The sequence below is a fragment of the Delphinapterus leucas genome, chromosome 18 (genome assembly GCF_059928025.1).
Source record: "Delphinapterus leucas isolate spDelLeu-1000000601 "Yukka" chromosome 18, BTC_Dleu_Yukka2, whole genome shotgun sequence".
Lineage (NCBI taxonomy): Eukaryota > Metazoa > Chordata > Mammalia > Artiodactyla > Monodontidae > Delphinapterus > Delphinapterus leucas.
Genome location: NC_143146.1, coordinates 46,061,877 through 46,086,264, shown reverse-complemented (window position 1 = coordinate 46,086,264; position 24,388 = coordinate 46,061,877). Strand labels below are relative to the sequence as shown.

Below are 24,388 nucleotides of genomic sequence, written 5' to 3'. Positions count from 1 at the left end.
AATCAAATGGCCCTTATACCTGGAATATCAGACAGAAAAAAGACCTTCCATCTTCTAATGTCTATATCTGCCTCCTTCTTAGTCAGGAGAGCTTAGGACATCTTAATTGATTCTGGATTATATGTTAAAGGGGAAGGAGTAGTTATCACTGAAAGCAGAGTTCTTTTACCAAAAGAAGAGGAGAATTGAATGGATGCTGTGGCAGATAAATACAACTGATTCTACCACTAACTTAACTCACAGCTCTTGTATTTTACTAGTTGTATGTCTTTGGGAAAGTTATATAATCTCTCAAACCTTAATTTCATTATTGGGAAATGGGGAAACAGTAGCACCACCTAAGTTTAGAGTTATTGAGAAGATCAAATTAGATTATGCATAAAAGTGCTAAGCACAGTGTTTGGCACATAGGCCTCCATGTAATGGTAGTTCTGACACCACCGCCACCACCACTATCATCATCGTTAACATCATTGTGATTAGCAGTAGTAGCAATAGCATCCTCCACTCATTGTGTCCTCATCTCCTCCCCTACTACCCAACTTTAGGCCCTCATCAACCCTCCACTGACTTTTTGCAGAACTTTATCATCTCATCCTCCATTTTGCAAACAGTGATCTTTCAAGACACAAATTTGATCCCACTACCCCCTTGCTTAAAATGCTCCATTGACTCTTCTTGTTGGCAGAATAAAATTCAGATTATATTACATATACTATTTTTATGGAGTTCCATTTCTTTATTTTCTGTGGATTTTGTGAGAAGTAGCATTTTTCTTGGTTAATGGTACTGCATAATTTCAAATTCCACATAATATTCAGATGTAATATATTTAGATGGTAGCAGGTATAATATTAATGGTTGGTGAGTAATGCATATGAAGTCGCAGGCTTTTTGGATGGTTGGTAGGTGTCTTTTTTGGTTTTGTTTTATTTTCATTTAATCAAGTTTCAAGTCAGTTTAAATAGTTTGACTTATAGATTTATAGCTTGAATTTTAAAGAATGAAGAATAGGGATACAGGAAGGGAATGTGATAGAATGGTAACAGTTTTATTGGAAGGCCAGAAAACTAGGTCAAGAAGACAAGGAGAATGTGTATGTGTTAGCCTAGATGTTCTTGTGAAGGATTTCCTCAAGAAAGGATTGCCCATGTATTGAGTATCGTGTATGTTTACGTCGCCCATGTATTGAGTATTGTGCATGTTTACATCCAGTTGCATCAAACAACATTCCTCCTCATTTCCCTATGCAACTGATTGATTGAAACTGATGGTGGAATGCTTACTTGGAAGCCAGGGATGAATGATTGCTATGTGAATAGTCATAAGCTGTTAGCAAAAGAGAGAAAATGTGTAGTTATCTATCCACTGCCTGTCACTTTCTCTCTATCCCTAACCACCAGTATGACCTTCCCAGTCCTTGATTTTTTCTTATAGGACTGATTTCTTTCTACCATTCCTTTTTTTTTTTTTGAAGTGCAAATTTACCCCACATATCTAGATAGTGCTTTAAGATTAACTTGAGATAGTTGTTTCTAACTCTGTAATGTGGACTTGTTACCTTAACAGTGAATAGTCTGTACCAGTGATACTGTAGTCTATACTGGTATAGTGTCTGATTTTGAATAAGTACAGATAAGTACTGAAATTGAGAGTAAGTATTCAGAAACTCGTTTAGCAGTTTGTCAATGCCTCAATATTTGTTACTGCATTTTACAAAAGTGACAGTCAACAGTTGATTGGAAATTAAAACCAAAACCAATAACTACAACAAAAACCCTGGTCCTTAGCTAGAATTACTTTGAAATGCTCTGATCTGTGTTGTTATGACATTGTGGTGCCTAGATTTTTAAGCATTCTGACAGCATAGCACCTGACATTATCCAGGTAGTTTAAGGTTCTAGATAAAATAGCAGGTGGAAAGTGAAAATATGCCACAGTGCTGCACAGGTAATGTCCGGATTATTAATGTAAAGTTAGTAGTTATTTGAATTTAAAAATTAATTGTATATAGAAATTTACATGTAGATTTAGGGATAACTTTAGTGAAACAATTTAAAGGTAATGTATAGAAAGTTGGTGAAAATTGGCTTACTGTGAATTTGAAATACACTTTTTAAAGATATGTTTTTAAAAAATCAAGGAGAGATACTCAGCAGGCAGTAGAATTTAGAGATTGAATAGAGCTGGAAGAGTCAGCAAAGGAAACTGAGAAAACAGCTGCCAAAAAGTAGGAGGAGTAGAAACAGAGATAAGGATGGGAGGTGTCCATTGGGTTTACATAGCATTAAGAGTGTGCTGGTGAATGTTTAACAACTGGCTGTGGGGGAAGAGGTGGGAGGCAGGGGAGGGATGCTCTGATTTTTAGCTTTTCCTGATTTCTGTGGTGTAAATATTCCACTATGGCTAATTTCAAGCTATCAAAAATTAGCTAGTTTCAATCTGCAACCAGATTGCAGATTTTCTGAAAATTTAATAATCTGTTTTTGTTCAATATTCAGACTGGCTCCAACACACCACTGATTGGAGACCTTGACGAAAATAGTGTCAGTGAAGTAGTGGGGTTAGAAGACAAGCTGAAGGATATCCAGTAGATAAATGTTCTATGGATGTTAAAGTGATTATTTTGAAGAGAGTGGTAAGAAAGGACGTATTTAATATAGCATGAAAAAGTTATGCTTTAGGCTTGAGGTGATGGGCAATTTCTCTTCCTATAACACAATATTTTTAAAAGGCTACAGTTTATTTTTTACTATATGGAGAACATAATCATTTAATAACCACTTGCGTTTATATGTACCTGCTAAGAATGAAACATAGTTCCTTGTCTTAACCTTTTTAATCTAAGTCAGAATTCATACAGAATAAATTTATAGAGGAAGTAACTTTTTACAGAGGACACAAAGTATAAATTTTGAGCTGATAGATAAAATTTTATAGCCAAAGAGTTTTGTGATCATTACAGAATATACACAATATCTAATGATATTTTACACAAAAGCCCTGATTTGTATAACTGAGAAGATTAGTTGAAAATTTTGATGTGAAAAAAAATGTAATCGGGTTTATATATAAACATAGAAATATTAGAAAATGTTATGCTTCTTTTTTAATGTGAATTCATGTACTAATCAGTTAATACCATCTTTTTGTAACAAGTATCTTTAATGATTTGTTTTTATTTTGCTTTATTTGTTGAAGGATTACTCAGCAGTAATTTTAACCATTCTTCTTGAATTAATGTCTGCATTAGTAGGTAACCTGTTGTACTGTGGTACTATGACTTTTTAAAAATAGTATCTAGCCCATAAATGGCCATTCCTTTGGTTTTGCCAAAGAGCTTTTGTGATTTCTGCATCGCATCAGAAATGAACAAATGTAGGTGATAAAATTGTAGTTAACATGTTGGTTACATTCTGTTTTGTTCCTGTGGGCAGGCAGGTTGGCATAATGAGAAAATTGTGGGCTTTTGCTTCAGTTAGATTTGAGTTAAGCTCTGGCCTCAACATTTTCTAGCTGTTAGCCTTGCTTTTTGTTAATTCACTTGTAAAATGGGGATAATAATATTGCCCTTCAGCGTGGTTAGGAGAATTATATGAAGTAATGTAGTCAAAAGACCTTAAAGTAGAGTCAGGTACGTAGTAAAGTCTTAATGAAGTCATTTCTTCAGGTAGGTGTCTCAGAATAAAATGAAGAGTCATCCTGGGAAACAAAATATACCTGTTTTTTTACTATAAAAAGCAGGTACAACTGTGACTGGAGAATGAATACTCTGCAAAGAAGTATTAATATTTTAAGATACCTGATTAAGCATATTCTTATGTACAAACCCAAATAATTTGTGACAATTAGTAAATTCGTTCTTAATGATCCTTGCATTTCAAATCATGGGGCTGTAAAACATTGTAATCAATTATCTTGTAAAGATGAATTTTGAAACTCATGATCTGGTCTAATAGGAACATTTTATTACAAGGCAAATGAAACTCATGTAGTAGTCTTTGATTAATTTTATCATATGGACTTGTATCACTTTAATTTTTTAGATGTTTTCACAGTTTTATCTATTTTGTGATGAATTTTTCTGTCATTTTTTTGCTAATTTTCTTTTTTTTTTCTCCTATTTAATATTAAATGTTACCAATTTCCATTTATGCTTTTGTTTTGGTTCATCTTTCCCCTTCAGGTCATTAAAAAAAAGAAAAAAATAGTGATGCATTTTATTCTCCTCCCTATACAGAAGAGTGTCTCAGTATATTCCTATTAGAGTGACTGTAGACCTGGCCCCTGGTGCCAATTAGTATTTTGGTGGCTTGGGATGATCATGCCTCCTCACGAAAGGTGGCAGAGAGCCACTAGATTCAGAATTGAATGATGCAGAATTGAGGAATGATGCAGATTCAGAATTGAATGATGCAGAGTTGAGCTTTCTATTTGACTTTTGGGCTATTTCTTAATTTATTTAAAATCACCGTTCCAGAATTTAGTGATTGAGCATATTTTTTTATTTATTTAATAGATTAGTTCAGTTTCAAAATATTTACTTTATATCTGACATCATTACTTAACTACCTAAGATAAAAGGTATTAGGTTTAAGGAAATCCAAGAATGATGAAACCTTTAAGGACCTTCCTTGGCTTACTGTTATTTTATTTTGGAATTAAATGGATGTATATGAAAACTATGTTTTCTTGTTTTTTTGTTTTGCGGTACGCGGGCCTCTCACTGTCGTGGCCTCTCCTGTTGCGGAGCACAGGCTCAGTGGCCATGGCTCATGGGCCCAGCTCCTCCGCGGCATGTGGGATCTTCCCGGACCGGGGCACGAACCCGTGTCCCCTGTATCGGCAGGCGGACTCTCAACCACTGTGCCACGAGGGAAGCCCGAAAACTATGTTCTTTAAAAGCACAATTTTATCTTCTGCCTCATCGAGTTTATTTTTTTTTAAGGCGTTCTTATTTAAAAAGCAGTTTCCTTTATAGATTCTTCTCTCACTATATTGCCTCAGCATAATAATGTAAATGAAGTATATTCTTTAGTAGTAAAATTAATTGTTTTATTCTGTAATCTAGTGTACATCTTCAGTTAAAATAGATTAGGAAATCTTTACTTTTTTTCTTCTTTTAGAAGAACTGAAATCAAATTCTCCCACACCTACCAAGCCTAATTGAAGCCTTCATTCTGTATATGTGGTTATTCAACTGCCATTTGTAGTCCAGGATACTCAGTTACTCTCATGATGACTTAAGTTATTTGTATTTCCTGATGATCATAGATTTTGGTGTCCCTAACTGGAATAATTTTGAAAAATTCATCCCTAAACACAGATCTAAAAAGCTTACTCCCTGAATATCTATTCAAACCTTGTTGTCAGGAAATAAAATACCTTCATATTTGATTTATTTTGGAAGCTGAAAAATTTCTTCAATTCAATATATAAAGGACTTTACCTCTCTCTATTAAATAAACCCCACAATACCTGTATGTTATGACTACTGTGGGGACTATTGATAATGTGTATAAAGTGCTAGTATGGGGTACCTAATACATAGCAGATTGTCAGCAAGAGACGGCTGCTGCCCTTATTCTCTAATAATGACTGGAACAAATGCCAAAACATGCTTTCTGCTGAAAATGCTCATTTGTGTCCATTTTTCTTCTCTCTAAAGAAAAAATTAATATTGACTACAGTGATTTAAAAATAAGATATTTGTGTTATATTTATAAAGCCCATCTTGGGAAAAAGTGATTTTGTAAAAATGTCTCTGTAGATGGTCTTGGCTATTATTTGAGATCTTGCATATTTGAAAAATTTTTATTCTTAGTCACAATTAATGGGTGGTTTGGCTGAATATGGAATTGTACTTAGAAAATAATTTTCCTTTAATTTCAAAGACATTTAAAGTCTGTTAGATTGCTTTCTAGCTTCCAGTGGTTCCATTGAGAAGTTTCTTTTCATTTTGAGCCTTGATCTTTAGTCTTGACTTGCTTTGTCATTCAGGAACTTTTAAAGGTCTTCTCTTTATTCCTATTGATCTAAACATTTTATCTGGTACCTTTTTTCCTCCAGTGGGTGTTTGGAAATGTATGGAGACAGTTTGAGTAGTCACAGTGACTAGGAATCCTGAGGGAGAATGCTTTAGGATTTAGTATCTGAAGGTCAAAGAAGTTAATTTTCTTGCAAATACAGGAAACATTCTCACCCAGAATGTCAATAGTGCCCCTGTTAAGAAGTATTGTAACCGTGGAGAAATGTAAGAATAATCCTGATCTGCATATTGATTATAGTGTATGACAAGAGAAACAAGATGTGTACACCAAAGACCAGTCCATATGATTGGTAATAGTATTATAGACATGCTATGTGAAACAATGGAGGAAGAAAGAGTAAGTGACACAGTACAAACTGAAGTAGAATAAAAATCATTATGTGAAATATAACCATCAGATTATGAGTGTATATTTACCATGTTACTGATTTTGATTTCTAGTTGTACATTATCTGCACTATTTTGCTTAATCATATTTTTGACACTTTTTTCTGTATTTCCAAGTAGTACCTGTTCCTAATTACTTTGATAGGTCTACAGTAAATATCTAATTGTAATCCAAACACTTGGCAATTCCAGATCCAGAAAGATTTGAGAAATATTTTTTTTTGCAAAGACTAGAACTTGACTGACAATGATAGCTATACATTTTAAATGGGACTGGGATTCAGAAAGGACTTGAGCAAGGGTTGTACTTGTACCGTTTTATAGCAGCTTCTGTGTTATCAGGTTGCAGTTCTATTTCATTACTGGCTTGGGAAATGAATTACCAGAATAGCATATATAGATTGGCTATGTTATAACAGTGCAAACATTCAGTGACAAAGACAACTTGTTTTTGAATCCACCATTTATTCATGGTTCATATCATTGCTTTACTTCACTAATGTGGCTAACCAGGCAAACTGTACATTAGAAATACAGGACTCTAACAAAGTAAAGAGGGATTAAGATAATGAGGTGGGAAGATAGTGGAAGATGTTAAAATAGTAGTTTGATAATTAAGTATTAATACAGAGTCTTCATTTTAATATGCATATGATATACTTTTACTTTTCAGAACCTAAATCACAGCCACAGCAGCTTCATCAAGGACAACACAGATTGTCAAATACTGAGCAAAATGGAGTAAAAGATAATAATCAACCAAGATATCTTCCTCGAAATGATACCAGACAGCCAAGGAATGAAAAACCTCCTCGTTTTCAAAGAGACATCCAAAATTCAAAGTCAGTTTTAGAAGGCAGTGGATTACCTAGAAACAGAGGTTCTGAAAGACCAAGTACTTCTTCAGGATCTGAAGTATGGGCTGAAGAGAGAATCAAGTGTGATAGACCATATTCTAGATATGATAGAACTAAAGATACTTCATACCCTTTAAGTTCCCAGCACAATGATGCTGCATTTAAAAAAAGGGATAACTCTATGCAAAGCAAATCAGGAAAAGTTCCATCCTATGCAGAGGCAAAAGAAAATCCACTTCCTCAAGAATCCATAGATTATAATAATCAAAAACGTGGGAAAAGAGAAAGCCAAACAGCAAATCCTGATCATTTTTATGATAGGAAACCACGAACAATAAATAATGAAGCTTTTAGTGGTGTAAAAATTGAAAAACATTTTAATGTAAATGCTGATTACCAGAATCCTGTCCGAACAAATAGTTTCATTGGTGTTCCAAATGGAGAGACAGAAATGCCACTGAAGGGAAGGCGAGTAGGACCTATTAAGCCAGCAGGACCCATCACAGCTACACCCTATGATGATAAAATATTTTACAATAGTGGGCCCAAAAGAAGATCTGGGCCAATTAAACCAGAAAAAGTACTTGAATCATCTATTCCTATGGAGTATGCAAAACTGTGGAAACCTGGAGATGAATGTTTAGCACTTTATTGGGAAGACAACAAGGTATGCATGTTATAAAGTTATTAAATACTAATAGTACTGAATGTAACAGGCTAGTGAGACCATAGAAAGCCATTACTTTGGGACTGAGTTGTGTTCTATGATTGTACTAGCCTGTAAAGTCTTTGAATAGATGTATACATATATAACTTATCAAAGGGAAAACAAAATATTTAATATTTTTTATGGAGGCTTAGGAGTCCCATAGGATTTAGTTATGTTAGGTTTGATTTTCACCTGCATATCAGAAAAGTATTGTAAAAGTGATTAAGTGAAGTTGATGAGTTACTTCAGTTATCATCAACTGAACTATTAATATTTTCTTTCTAGTAAAATTATACTGATTCACAAGGGAGAAAATCAGTTGAATGACACAAATGCTGCAGATTTCATTTAATTTAAAGATAAATACACAGTCAGCCTACTTTAAAAAAATTAAGAGCAGGAAGGTTAATTATTTAGCTAATAATAAATAATTTAAGAAACAAATCATTTAAACAATCTTCAGTTCTACATTATATTCTGGCTAAAAGGGAAAGAGGGAAATCGTGAAAAAAAAAAAAAAGAAGATGAGGTTGAGAAGGAATACAGTGCATCAGATAAAAGAGCCTGGCTGAGAGGGAGAAGACCAACACAGTGCAAACAGGAAGGGGAAGAGGACAGAGGGGCCCTCAGAGAGAAGGGCCTTTGTACGTGTTTCCCCTTCTGCCCAACATGCTCTTCCACCAACTACTCTTCTGATCCTTGAGGACTTGGCTCAGATACTTTCTAGAAGAAGCCCTTCTTTTCTGCCCCCTCATCCCTTCTACATTATTGTCTTTCTCAATCAGTGCCTTGTTCACTTTCTAAAACTTATTACAGTTTGTAAGTATTTTTGGTTTTGGTTCCTGCATTGATAACTGTTTCCCCTACCATGATTTTAAGTTCCTTGAAGGCAGGACCATGTATCTCTAGTTTTTCCTCTATTGCCCTGTTCCTCTTATAGTGTAGGGATTTCATAATTATTTGTTGACTTTGTTAACTAGTTCATTCTCAAGGGGGCACTTACACAGGAAAAAAGTCGAGTAGTTAGGGGACTGGAGATATTAGCAAGGTAAGAAAAACAGAGGTGAGTTATAGTGTGAGGGACCTAGGTGGATGTGAGGATCAAGTCAAAAAATATTTGAAATAAATATTTCATATGTAGAGTAGTTTCAGTTGATAAGGGTGTGCCTGTGTGTGGCTAAAAGGAGTGGTGGAAATAAAGTTAACTGAAAATTTCAAGGAACTGAAATTCAGGCTAGGAAGTGTGGTTGGATCTTTTAAAAGATGCTGTAGGGCTCGGGATCAGGAGGTGTTATCTAATGATAGCAGCAAGGAGGGGTCCAGGTACAACTAGATGGCATAGTCTTTTAAGGTTTTGGTATGAATGTGAGATAACATTTGTCTAGAAGCAGCATCTCTACTGTCAAGTTTTTATTCAAGGCTAAAAGCAGAGGAGGAGACAGCACTAGCTGTGTCTTTTCTTTTTTTCAAGAAAAGCAAAAGCCTTCCCAGAAATACCAACAGACAAATTTCATTGGTTGGAACTGTTTCACTTGGCTTCTCCTTGGCTATTAGGGAGACTTGGAAAGCAAGTACAGGCGTTCTTCACTATCTAGACTCTTACTCTTGCAGCTGAGACCACTCACTTTCCAAAATACAGCAACTGTTTGATTTGGCTAGTGAGGGGTTACTTATGCTTAACTGTTTCTCCATTATGGTAGAGGCAAGAAGTAGTTGGAAATCAGTGTTAGTTTATAGAACTAACATTGTCTACCTTAGAGGGAGGGTTCACTTCTGTCAGATGCTTCTGTGAAAGGTTAAGATGAGGATGGAAATTTTAGTTTGCATTGGACAGTGTGGAGTTGATGGTGACCTTGACGAGCAGAGGAAGTAAATGATTAATAATTAATCATTAATAATGTTTGAAAGGCTTGGTAAAAGACTCAGGCTTTCCATTGAAATCCCATAAGGATTGTGCCCTAGTAGTAAGTGCAAAATACAAACAAGCCAGTACAATGCCTAAAATCAACCCTTTACATGATTAAGGATATCTCCTTGTACTCTGTCTGCCTGCCCCCCAAAATATAATCCTCTTTTGGGGAAAAGTAACATTTTCTATACAGATCCTCTTCATAGTATTTCATCTACAATGTCTGGCATCCTATAAAAAATTATGAGGCATGGTTAAAAATACAAAGAGACAGAGAGAGAATACGAAAAACCAGAAACAAATAAAGCAACAGAGAATAACAGACCTAAGATATTCAGATATTACACTTAGACAAGTTCTTCAACAAATATTGAGTATTCAACAGACCATAATTGAGTAGCTGCTAAGCGTTAGGTGCTTGGGATATATCAGATAGTTTTGTCTGTGCTATTACCCAAATGCCTTCAAATACCTGATGAGGTTGTTATTAAAGCTTTACTTTCAATTGTAATTTTCTCAGAAAATCAATGATACTGAATTCATCTATTGCCTCTACTGAATATATTCAAACTCATGTCATATAGCTTCTGAAAGATAGTGCCTAATATTTCCCAAAATGTTTTGAGCTTTTAGAGTATTCTTAGAATAATTGGATGATCGTCTAAGATGACTACTTTGAGTTTACGTGGATGTATACATTCAGTTTAGAGTGAAGGACTATAGGCTCTGTATAGATGCACCTTTAAGCAAATAAGATAAATATTCACTCTCTGAAAGAGATGGCATTAGTTATCTTCTGAAACCACCTAATTTAAGAGATAACTTTTAAGTGTTTTTTCAAGAATAGGCAACTTTCCAATTTTCTAGCCAGAGACTAAGGTAAAGATTTAAGAAAAGCATTGCCTATAACTGTCATTAAGAAAGCATAATCTTAATTGCATTGTAGTGATGTTCTGGAAATAATCAGTTAGTATCATTTAAAATATTCCTCATGATATCTTGCCTTCTCTCAAGCTTTACTTCCATAGAAGGATTTGAGCATTTGGGACAATGCTTTTTCTCCCTGTATGTCTGCCATAACTAGTTCAGCTCTTTCAGCTCTTTCAACTGGGATATTGTAACAGCCTCCAAACTGGTCTCCTTGCCTTAAATCTTATTCCTCTTAAACTTGTCACTGAAACTGTCAACACTGTGATCTTGGTCTTAGAGCATATGTCATTCTTCCTAGTTAAAATCTTTCACTTGTAGTCTTTAGCGTGCATATAGAGCCTCTATCAGCTGGTCCTTACCTTCTTGTCCTGTTGGTTGACCCTTCTTACATCATGCCATAGTTAATTTAAAACTGCTTGTTGTTTCCTGTACTTTTCTTCATGTTTTATGTCTCTGTAACTTTCCCTGGAACACCCTCCTCAGTTCTTAACTTGGCTAAATACTCTTCATCCTTGAAGACCGTATCCATTGTCATCTGCCCCAGGAAGCTTTTCCTGAACTCCTCAGCTTTATTAAGTGCCATATCACTACACCTTTATTGCAGTACTTTCCACATTATATAGAATTCACTTTTCACATGTAGTTCCTGAAAGGATGTCAAGTTATTTGTTTTCCTAGGATGTATTATGACTGGCTGTCATTGTTGAACTTACCTGTTGAACTTACCTGAGCTGACATTAATTATCTAAGAAGCTTACAACTGAAGCATGGGTCCAGAAATACAGCAATTTACAGAACACAGAAGAGTAAGGCTACGAAATAAAGGAGGAAGGAAGAGATGTGAATGTATATTTAAGAACTCTAAGATAAGGAAAATTCTAGCATGGTATCTCTAAATTTGCTAGCATCCAGATCTGGAAAGGAAAATACGATGGATTAACTTAATAACTTTTGTAGTATGAAGTGTACTAGTTAATCAGTGAAAACAGGGACTTCCCTGGCGGTCCAGTGGTTAAGACTTTACCTTCAAATGCAAGGGGTGTGGGTTTGATCCTTGGTTGGGGAGCTAAGATCCCACATGCCTTGGGGCCATAAAACCAAAAAATATAAAACAGAAGCAATATTGTAACAAATTCAATAAAGACTTAAAAAAATAAAAGCATCACTTATTTAAAAAAAAAAATCAGTGAAAGCAGGTTCTTTCCTGGTATACCCAGAGTAACTGCTATTTTAGAAGATTAAGAATTTTTGTTGTGTTTAGTATTTTTTGATTCTGGTGAGCCTATTAATGTTACTGAACTCAGGCTTTTCTGTTCATAGCTTGAAAGCCAAATCTCAAGAGACAAGTGTTGAGTAAAAGGAAAGATGGCTTTATTGAGAAAGCTGGCAGTCCTGGGAAGAAGATGGACTCGTGTCCCAAAAAACTAACTCTACATTGCTGATCAGGGGGCAAGAGCTTTTAAAGTGGACTTTCAGGGATGTACGGGTGGAGGGAGGGGTTGGTGGAGGGCAGCTACATGCAGAACAGTAGTCAGCTCCAGCAGTCATCTTGAAATTGGTCAGGCAGTGATCTGATCAGCATCATATGATTGTTTTAAGTACAAGTAATCTTCAACTCCAGCGTTGGTGTGTTCCCATTTTCTTGAGGCCAGTTCTTGGAATTGTGTAAGATGGAACAGCTTATGTCATGGCTACAGTCATCATGTGGTTAACTTTTTCTTTTTTTTTTTTTTTTTTGCGGTACGCGGGCCTCTCACTGTTGTGGCCTCTCCCGTTGCGGAGCACAGGCTCTGGACGCACAGGCTCAGCGGCCATGGCTCACGGGCCCAGCCGCTCCGCGGCATGTGGGATCTTCTCGGACCGGGGCACGAACCCGTGTCCCGTGCATCAGCAGGCGGACTCTCAACCACTGCGCCACCAGGGAAGCCCGTGGTTAACTTTTTCTACCTGGTGGGGGTTTCAGTATCTGCAAAACAGCTCAAAGGATACAGCTCAGAATATTTATCTATAGCCCTGGAGGAGAAACTAAAGGTCCTTGACTTTGCTTAATGGCTAAACTATCAATATTATTTTTTTGTCTTGCTTGACTCTTTTCCTTTGTTTCTGCATTTTCTCACTTCTCTGATTAAATTTATTCTTTGGCTAAAGTTTTTCTACAGACAAGAGGCAGGTGGAGGACATGGAGGGAGAGGGGTGTTTGTCCTGGGAAGGTCCTATAGGGTCCTGTTATATTAAGAGTTACTGTTCGAGTGTTATATTAGAGCATCCAACTGCCCTAGTTTGAAGAAAACATTTCTTAAGAGTAAATAAGAGTTTTTATGAGTTTTTCGTTTCCATATCATATTCACTAAGCAACGTTCAGACGTATAATTTGAGTCCTGAATGGGTTGACCTATAGTGGAGGAAATACTCCAATTAGTTGACCTACTCCCAGTTACCTCAACAGATAAATTTAAAAATTGCAGTTGTTACGTAAATTCAGTTCCTAGTGAGTTTGTTAATGTGTGTTGCTTCCAAGAGCCAAGGAACACTGGGTAAACAGATGAAATAAAAGTGTCCGGTCTTACAATGTCTCAAATCCTATAAATCCTGGATATAAGTAATGTGCTTACTTTTTACCTGAAAACCTTCCTTCACCACAGCTGCCTGTATGACTGCAACAATGAGCCTTTTACTTTGGTTTTTTTTTTTTTTTTTGTCATATATTTCTGTTTTTAAATACATTGCTCCATACTTAAATATTCTGATTAGTACATAAGAATCATCTTACCAGTGTTAGTCAAAGGGCTTCAATGGCTAACAACAAAACATAACACTAGTTCTTTTTACACCCATTAGCATGTGAATGTTCTTCTCTTTTGACCCTCTTAGTTCTGAAATCTTACTACTGCTCAGTGTACGTATGTCAGAACTCACAAAGCTGAGAGAATTTCTTTCTTTTTCTTAGCCAATTTATGATTATCCAAAGGTAAGCTTTCTTTCTTAAAAATATTATTCTCTTAAAAATTATTTTCTTTAAAATATTGTATATTTTAAAGTTGCTGAGAGTGTAAATCTTAAAAGTTCTCATCATAAGAAAAAAAATGTAACTGTGTGGTGATGGATGCTAACTAGACTGATTGTGGTAATCATTTCACAATATATACATAGATCATTATGTTGTCCACTTAAAACTAATACAATGATATATGTCAATTATGTCTCAATAAAAATTGATTTAAAAAATGAGCTTTCAAAAAATACAAATATTGTAACATTTTGAGTATTTACATTTCCATCACGTATCACCCTTTGTAGACAATATTGATTGTCATATTTAAAACTCATTTTTGTCTCCTCAGTTTTACCGAGCAGAAGTTGAAGCTCTTCATTCTTCAGGTATGACAGCAGTTGTTAAATTCATTGATTATGGAAACTATGAAGAGGTGCTACTAAGCAACATCAGGCCCATTCAGACAGAGGCATGGGTACGTGATCCAAATTCTGTACAAAGGCATAAGCTGTTTTGAAGGAAATACATAGCTCTAAAAGATTAGTCATAGTAATACGAAATTTGCCAGTGGAAAAATATTTTGAATTTGCTTAAAACCGGCTACTCCTAAAGTAAGATTTTAATTTAATAATTACACTGAACTACAGTAAAAATGAATGCATTGCAATTGCTTCTCTTGTATAATGCTTTGTTATATTATGCTTTGGAAATAGGTGCCCTTATTTATATGTTGGCCAAAAATGTGTATATGTTTTTATGGGTTCTTATGCATATTTTGTTCTTTCCGAGTTTGTTACTTTAAATTTGACTAAATTATGTCCAGCAGTTGTCAAATTTAAGTCTCTGTTGGATACATGTATATTCTTTATTATTTTAGTTACATGTAAAATTAAGAAAAACACTTTAAATTATATATGAACTCATACTCCATTTACTACACGTATATTTATATATGTATATGTGCAGATTAAATTTAAATATCTTTGTTTAATAATTATTTGATTAATTTTGTTGCCAAATGTTATGTCAAAGCTGTGATGACTTTGTTGATGTAATTTAGACTGTATTGGCCTCATGGAGTCCATTTTATACAGAACTTATGTGACTTTACATAGATAGATTCTCAGCTACATTTAGGCAAAAACAGGAGGGCAAGGCATATTAGAATTTGTTTCATAAAGTTTTTTTTTTAATTTATTTCCTTTCTGTAATTTGTGGATACCTGTTAATAAACTTATCGCTAGAAGCCTAATTTGTTGCTGTTTCCCTAAAATGTAAAAATATACTAGAAAACTATATCATCTAGACAGTAGCCTTCATCATTGAAGCATACATTCTCATGAGCTGCTTTTAGTTTAGTTTAGCTTTGGTCTTTCTAGATTTTTCTGTCATGACCTCTGTGTCACTGCTCCCTCTCGCCTCCCCAAAAAAGATAAATAAAACAACAACAAAAAGCCTAGTAGCAGCAATCATATTTGGGTCCATAGATCTTTATTCTTTACCTTTTTATTCTAGAAAAATGATCATTTTCTAGGTAGCTTATTGTTTCATGTTTTACAGTACAACATTCATACGTTGAAGAGATCCTTTCCTTCACTCTCATCCTCTAAAGTTTAGCTGCTTTTTCCCTAAAAGACTGAAATACCATCAATGTCTAATTTATATCTTTTCTTAGAGAAACTTGATGTAACTATCTTTTGCCCTTTTGATTCCCATGTGATGGCTTTTTTTATTCTCTTTTCATTTTTTCTCTTTTTCATTAATACATCTTAATGAAGTTTTGATGGTAAAAGTATTTATTGAGTCTTTATTTGTAGAAGTTGAACCCTAGTTTGCTATTCATCATGTGATCCCAGTGTTTTTGGCCATTACAGTCAGAGTCAAAATAAAATTTTTACATTTTTTTTTTTTAGGAGATTTAATAAAAGATTAATTTTATTCTTTTCTCCCTAAAGAAAAATTTAAGTTTCTTTACTTTGTTTCTTCTCTACTTCCTCTTTCTGTTCCAGAGTGGACGTAACTTATGAGCACATTTCTCATTCCTCACTGTAGCTTTTCCTTTCAGAGGTGTTTGGTACTGAAGTGATCATTTTCTTTCTACAGTCAGTGACTTTTCCTTTTTTCCCCTTAATAGTCCTCATTGCTTTATTATTGATTTTAGGTCTTTGTAAACTTAGCTGGACAATAAATTTATCACGTGACAGCCCATGTAGTGATTCTGAACCACAGCAATACTTTCATATTCTCCCTGCCTACTTGTGAATACTCTTCTAGGCTTTATTGTGCTATTTTTCTTTTTTAACCTATTTACTTTTTCTGCAGTCAACTTAAAAATCTTTCATAAGATACGTGAAATATTTTTCAGGTAGAAGCAGCATAGTATTACTAAATCTTTTGGAGATTCTGGTATTTCTTTTCTCCTATTTACAAGTAACCAAGTGATTGTTGATGTTTTATGATTTTGCATAAATTAATACAGCAAATATTTTTGGATCATGAACAGTGTTATTGAGGATAAGATCACCCTTTCTTCCTTATCTGTGTGAATAATTGACTTAGTTGTAGAAGCAGCTCCTTCTTGATAAATAGAAGCCACCAGCTTAACGTATCTTAACCCATCTCCTTTTTTTTTTTTTTTTTTTTTTGCGGTCTGCGGCCCTCTCACCGTTGTGGCCTTTCCCGTTGCGGAGCATAAGTTCCAGATGCGCAGGCTCAGTGGCCATGGCTCACGGGCCCAGCCGCTCCGCGGCATGTGGGATCGTCCCGGACTGGGGCACGAACCCGCGTCCCCCGCATCGGCAGGCGGACTCTCAACCACTGCGCCACCAGGGAAGCCCACACATCTCCATTTAAAAAAAAAATACATATGTGCGCATATACATAAAAAGCCTCTGAAGAAAATCTATGTGGCTGTCAGTACATTTAACATAGAATTAGTGTAGAGTTCTCTTATCCTCTGAGAGTGCTGATGCTGGGGTCTATGAGCACTTTTTCTTTTTGTAACTTGGGAATTGTAACAAGTTTTAAGTTAATCCAAGCAAAACATTCACTATACCAATAAGAAGGTAACTCTAATTGATAAGTCATACTAGAAAAATTAAAGAGCTGCAAAGGTATAGCGAGGTGTTAGAAGCCTTAGCACAATTATTCACTCACACTATGGACTGTGTAATTTTTAATTTTTTTCAACTCTTGCACTACATATGTACATTACTCTTTTTAATTGTGAAATGATTTTGTATATTTTGTTAAGGTTTATGTTTGTTATTGGCACAAGATTATGGAAAACCTCTTTTTTTCCTAAATGTAGCAATGATCGTTCATTGAAATTTTTTTAATAGTTTGCAGGAAAAATAACCAAGAAGCCTGCATATAAACCAAAAATCTTTATAGAAATCAGTTGTCTGTATTGTCTCTTAAAGGTGTAAGGATAAATTATTAAATAAAAAGCATGAAATGAGATTCAATGACTAAGTTAATAGTTTCTTATATGGAAAATTAGAATAAAAATCAAGTTAATAGTTTAAATCTAACTATTAATATTTTTCTCATGAAGTTTAAGAACTAATTGCCTTAAATCAGTCTGTAGACAAATTTCTATTTTCCCCTTCTATCTGGATGTACCTTTTTACTTCCAGAACATACTCAGTGATGATATTTTAGATGGTAAAAATATATGTTCTGATTATGATTAAATACTTTATTTCCTCCAAAATGATCTACTGAACTTTTTGTTATGTTATGTCATACTTGACTTTTTTCTTCTAGCTAGATTAAACCTGGATCTTTTAACTATGGTAAAATATTCTGTCTTAATTTTAGTGTCTTTATTATAGTAAACTCTATCATATATTAATGTGAGATTCACAGCTCATTCTTTTTTTTTTTTTTTTTTTTTTTTGCGGTACGCAGGCCTCTCACTGTTGTGGCCTCTCCCTTTGCGGAGCACAGGCTCCGGACGCGCAGGTTCAGGGGCCATGGCTCACGGGCCCAGCCGCTCCGCGGCATGTGGGATCTTCCCGGACCGGGGCACAAACCCGTGTCCCCTGCATCGGCAGGCGGATTCTTAACCACTGCGCCACCAGGGAAGCCCACAGCTCATTCTTAACTGGATAAATCCTCTTTTTTTTTTTAAATGTTCTTTGTATATTGCAGGATCTTCCTTATTTTACCAAAGTAAATGAAGCATTATGGTATCTCATATTATTTGTAAAACTGTGTAGGGAGAAAACCATAATATTATTTTATATTTTTGACCACTGTATGGGAAAACATTAGGGGCAAAGGAAACCTATTTGTGTTTCCTGCAGACGCTTTTCAAATTTATTCTTTTTAACTCTAAAACTAATATCAGGAAACCAGTAAAACGATGCCACAGGCAATTTGGAATTACTGTAAAATACCCTGGCGTTGCTGCTCAGACAAATCTTTTGTGTTTTTAGAGTGTTGTTGCTTCTGAATCACTTTTCTAAACCTGGAAGGACAGTGTCAAGTCCTGATTTTCCAGAATATTTATGACTTAATATGCCACTGAGACTTATATATCCCAAGAAATATTTTAGAACATGCTGATTTCTAAACTTTCTTTTTAAAGGTTCATAGTATCAGGAAATGATCTTTGTTCAGTTAATGTTCCAACTAGAAAAATTATGATTGTATTGATAATGGTTAGTTCTAAGACCTTAGCATACACATCATCTTGGGCAGTAATTCTGGAAAGTGACAGATGGATTGTTATTGTCTTTTAACCTACCTTAAATGTTTTTCTGTAGCATATTTATTTATTCAACAAATATTCATTGTATGTATGTTAGGTGCTAGGTATTGTTCTGGGTGAGGAATATATGTTAGTACTCAAAACACACAAAAGTCCTGCCCACAAAGTTAGAAGAAAGTTATATTTCCAATTATGTGAAACAAACTTAAATATCTCATGGGAGTGTTCATTCTTACCTCTTGAAGCTTTAAAACAAGATATAAGTGGGAAAAATTTTGTTTACTGATTTTTAATTTAAATAATGTTTAGGTCTTTATTTTATTTCACCTTATTTGAAGACAAAATTATTACAGAAGAAGGAAGTGTCGTTTAATGAATTTTATCTATTTAAAATTTCCTATCTATTTATCTACTTGATTTAAAAAGTAAATTTCTTTTTAGATGGGTTTGGGTTTCTTTTAAAAATAATTATAATGTATATCTTTTTCAGTTTTAGCTAAAAAAAGAACTATCAGTTTCAAGTTTTACTTTTGAAGTAACTTTGTGCAAAATTTATTTTATAATGACATCCTGGGAAGCACATTTAAAAATTACCTTTTCAAATTCAAATAATGTTCGGAAAAAAACAAAGTATTCTACCACTAATAAAAATATTAAAGAGAAACATATTACCCCCCCAAAAACCCCTAACCTATTTAATGAGGAAGGAGATTGAGAGGTTTGATATGTAAATTAATGACTTAAAATGGATCCTAAATGTATTAGAACAAGGTCATGTTAGTAATTTTAATGATATAGTAATAAAGTTAGGCTATATCTAGTTTGTATTTGATATCAAAGATCATAATAGATATTAAAAAGAGGACAATTGTTATAGAAACCATTAACTTCAAAGGGAAATTAGAATTATGTAACAGTGAGGTTCTGCCAATTAGTATCCAGTAAAAAGTGCAGACACCTATTTGATCATAGTCCAGAAGGTTTTTCATTTCTGATAATAAGTTCTTAAATAAATTAGTGGGTATAATTTACCATACTTAAATTTCTGCACTAAAAGCATAATTTGAGTAAGGTCAGTGAAATACTGAAATACATTTTCTTCCACTGTACATATTTTGGGACACTTCCCTTTCTGAGATTGCCATATAGGCAATGCTCATTTTCTTTTGCAGTGTAAACACAGAGTAAATCAAAAGGAAACTGTACAGCTAGTTCAGCCCCATTTAAGAACATAATTTTCACCTTATAGGTGATGGAATTTGGGGGATTCCATGTAATATCTTTAAGCTCTGTTTTAATAAAGTTTGGTTGTATTTGATATGCTTTATTTATTTCTTAATCTATCACCCAGCTTTTCACAATTCTCACAGGAGGTTGTGGATTATACAGAAGGACTTTACTAGAGATACGAAAGCTTCTGACATAGAGGGAGAGATGATTCATTCATAAATGATGCCATATACATTGATATATCAACTTAAATACTGTTGACATCTACCTCCTGAATCCCAAATTCTGTTTGTGAATTTGAGATTATTATGAAACCTAAGAGATTATTATGAAAATCTCGAGACTAGTTTTGACTGGGCTAAATTATTCAAGAGACATTTTATTTCACCATTAAATTAATACTAAGAAAATAGTATGCTATTTTAAGAACCTGTACAAAAGTACTGCTTGAATTTTGCTATTTGATAATTTAATGTATTGTAATCTATTCAAAGGAACTGTATATAAAAATATCTTTAAAAGGTTTCTGGGTAATCTGAGTTTTCCTTTATTGAGCAATGAAAGTACATCATGTTATTATTTCATGTTCCTTTTTACTGAAGGTAAAATAACTCCCAAAGTGAAATAACATGGCAGGGTATTACCTAAGATGTGCTGTCTTTTTGATTTGTTTCTAACTTTAATTATAATTCATAAAACAATTTAAGTCTTATATTATTTAAATATTAAGAATCAAGTTAGCATAACTGTTTGAAAAATCTTTTTTGTGTACATGAATAATACCTATAGCTATTATGTTAATCTTTTATCTTCTAAGTCTCCCCTTTATTAATAGCAACTTAAAGGATGGACTCCTGAATTATGGTGCTGGCCAATTGAGAAGTAAATTCCGAGATGCTTTAGACTTATGCTAAATGTTGTATAATTTTTATTTTTTCTTCAAAGTAGCCTTAGGAGGCATCCTGGGTATAATCTACAGCTGAAGGGGGCTAGGATTTTCAGATGAACTTATTTTTTCCTTTGACATTTTTGATTTAATAGACCCAAGGTTTGTTCTCTTTCAAGTGTAAATTTTATTTTTTCATTTACTTTACTTACCCGGATTTTTAAAACTGTAATTTCAAACTGCACTGAATTTTACAATTCCTTTATATATGTGTGCAGAAGACTTGCTAATATACTCATTGCACAGGAAATAAAGTAGTAAAATAAATGAATATGAGGAATATTTTTGTTTTGTTTTATTTCTTGTTCCCAAAGATGTTAAAGTATTATATTGGGCATGTGCCTTGACTAGGCACTCATGTCAGTATGTTTTAAAGATTTTTATAAATCTGAAGAGGCATCTTTCTTGAATTAAAAAAAAAAAAACAGTGCACACAGTTCTGTTTTAGTTTCTAGTGAAATTCTGAGCCTCTTCCATCTATACCTAAAAAGGCAGAAAAATATGTTGCTTTATTCCCTTTCAGATGGAGCTTCTACAATGCATCTTTCCAATTCTAAAGTCAGTGGTTGTGAACTTTGTTGGTGATAGGCTAAAAGAGGATTTACGATACATATTTGATTGCATACCATAACGAGTCTTCAGTTGTCCATTTTCTTTTTTAACGTTACATGGCTATTTGTGTTTTTCTGTACTCTTGCTTTTGTCACCTTATTTATTAGTCATCTCTCTGTGTTTTCATTCTATTTCTTAAACATCATTGTATCCTTTTGACTTTGTTTTTTAAACTTTATTTTCTTTTCACATTTAGTGGGTGGTATCTCTTGATGTATTTGTTTATTACCCCTTCCTACTGATCCTAATTTCCTGAACTTTACTGGACCTATGCTGTTTGTTCTAGAATCATGTGCAGTAGGCTTCACTATCACACCTCTAGAAAAAGAGTGGAGTTGATCTGTCTCCTTGTGAGAAACACTCTGGTGTTAATAGCTTTCAGTTCCATTAAACTTGGGAAATACTGGCAAGAGTTTTACACCTTAGTTTGAAATAACTCCCTTAGTAGTGGCCTGTCGTTGGCTGAGAGCTCCATTCAGAAGGGACAGGACGTTCTGCAACAGTGAGTACATTTTATTTGCCTTAAAAAAAACAAAAAAATCCCATATAGTTTGTTAAGAGTAAACATAATGATGAGGTTCTAGTTAAGTAGCTCAGACCATCATAAGAATTTAAAAGTTATTATTTTTTTGTACATACTTCTTCATGCCTAGTCCATCTAGCTCAGGGTTAGTTCTGTTTCCTGGTTAAATAAATTTGGAAAATGCTGGGTTAAAAAATTAAGTATACTTTTTGATTACAGGACTTCTTTGAGCCAGTAAGAGATTAATATGTATTTTAAATCTCCAAGAGAGAGACATATATAGTGTTTATTGCTTTACAAACTTATTTGCTCATGGGACCCTTTTTTTTTTCCTGTATAAAATTTGTTATAGAAAGTCTACAGGAGGTACTTTGAAAAACATTGTACCTCTTTTCTTCTTTGTAGTTTTCAAATTTCACATTTTTAAAATAGGGTGAAGATTTATCTTCAGAAACACTGTTTTAGATGTTCCAGACTTCTTCTTAATAATATAGTATTGTACTTTTATGTTATAAATAGAGACTAAATATATAAAAGGCAGTTTTTCCTCAAACATGTTCCATGGTTCTTTACCTTTCTATGAATAGAGGACAAAATATACTTCTGAAAATTTATGTCCCTTCTAAGTACTTATGCCATTAGTAGTAGGGTTTTATTACATAAAAATAAATTTGAGATCTTCTTTTACATGTAATTATACACAACTCACTGGTCATTTAATTTAATTTTAACTTAACTCTAATTCTAGAAACATTTATGTATTAACTTTTTTAAATTTTCATTCATGAAAACTCCCATTGTAGCTTTTATAATATTGCTGTTTCTTTAATTCTTGCCTAATAACCCACATGATCTTTATATGTTTTAGCAGTAAGGCGTTGTCATGATTTGTTTGGGTATTGTATTTGTTATTCTCCAATAATCTAGCCTAAAGCAAAATCTGAAATACTTTTTTTTGTTAAACTGACATTGGCTACTGAATCAAAAGAAAGTATCAAAGCAAGTTAATTCCACTGAGTGTGTGGGCATTCTTAAATGAAGAAGAGGACTCCTAAAATACCAAAAATTCTGTTTTGTTTCAACGTTTGTATCGCTCCTTTACTAATAGGCTAGTGTGTTCTCAAGCCTTTGACTAGTATTATTTCAATTAATTAAAAGCTTGTTAAAAGCCTCAGAGAAAACAAGCTATTAAACTTAACTGCTCTTGATCTTCTGTTCAAGAGATCAGAAGATCTCTCATTTTCCTTGTAACAGTTATTAAGATGAATTGATAATCTTGGATCTAACTCCAGAGCTCACTTGAGAGATCTAGAGGGGAAAAAATTCTTATTTTAAGAAACATATCCTTTCCAGGCACTTATAAACAAGGGCAGAATGTATGGTTGGATAATAGCTAGTGAAAGTGCAAAGGAATCTGTTAATAAGCAGTAGGTATATACTATAAGTACCATTTGTTTTAGAGCTTAAGGGGATTTGATTTTAAGCGAGCATATGAACTGACTTGGTGGCTGAAACAGTGGGAAGAGGTCAGTAATTATTTGTTGAATGATTAATGTAGTCCTAGTGGTCACCCTTATTACTTCAGACATGAAGCCTGAGTGTAACAGTTTAATATGATAGTTTTTCCACAAGTATTCTGAGTGCTTTTTGTAACAAAGCTACTTTAGAAAACAGATTGGCCTATATATGCAAGGGATTAAAAGGATATAAGACAAGTAGAAGATAAATTTCCTTCCTTCCAGAAGCCACATTATAAATATTAATAAGGCCTCTATCTGGCTGGCATGGTTCCAGTCTGGGAACCATTGTTGGCATGGTTCTTGATTATAATTTTGTTATGCCTGTTAAATGAATGGTATGGTGTGAAGGAAGTAAGTGGGGAAGGCCAAAGTTGACTTTTTAAAACTAGTGTTAACTTTAACAGCTTTTTATTGGAATTTTTATTTTGCCTGAAGTGTGCTCATTTTTTTCCCCCAGATCATGTGATTGGGAAATTAGGCTCAACCCTCCTGGTCATGCTTACCCAAGAGCTTATTATTCAAAGTAAGATACTAGAAGTCAGTTTCATTCTGTTTCTATATGGTTCAAATTCTAAAATTTATGGACTTGTTATCTTTTTTTAATGTTGGTAGCCATTTTTGATACTATTTAATGAATGATTAAGGAGAATATAATGAGCATTTTATCTTGAAAAGTTTTAAGTAAATAAGGCTTAAAATAATGTGGAGAAAAGTATTCTAGTGTATTTTTTTCCTTATAAAGTGATCAGTTAATATGTATCTTATTAAGAATTCCTGAATTTGACCATCAGTACTCAAACGAATGTTAGACTTAATTAGATTTTTAAAATATGGAATTGAAGTCTTAAAGCAGATAGAAAAGGGAGACAGATCAAGAACTTGAGAGTAGTAGTTCAGAAAGCCTCTAAAAGCTTTGGGCACAAATAAAGATATCCCTGGTTGATCTTTTATGTGCCCTGATTAGTGTTAATGCATACTAAGCACTTGGCCTTACTGATAGTAGTTCT

At 34.0% G+C, this 24,388-nt stretch overlaps 1 protein-coding gene across 3 annotated transcripts in view; it reads left to right on the top strand.

Moving 5' to 3' along the window:
- The window catches only part of TDRD3 (tudor domain containing 3), a 201,424-nt gene that overhangs the window by 146,360 nt on the left and 30,676 nt on the right, over positions 1-24,388 (top strand). For all 3 annotated transcript variants that reach the window (XM_089899470.1, XM_022561168.3, XM_089899471.1), the window contains 2 exons: positions 7,110-7,960; positions 14,183-14,308. In XM_089899470.1, coding sequence (XP_089755596.1) covers positions 7,110-7,960; positions 14,183-14,308 — 977 coding nt within the window. The remainder of the gene's footprint in view (positions 1-7,109; positions 7,961-14,182; positions 14,309-24,388) is intronic.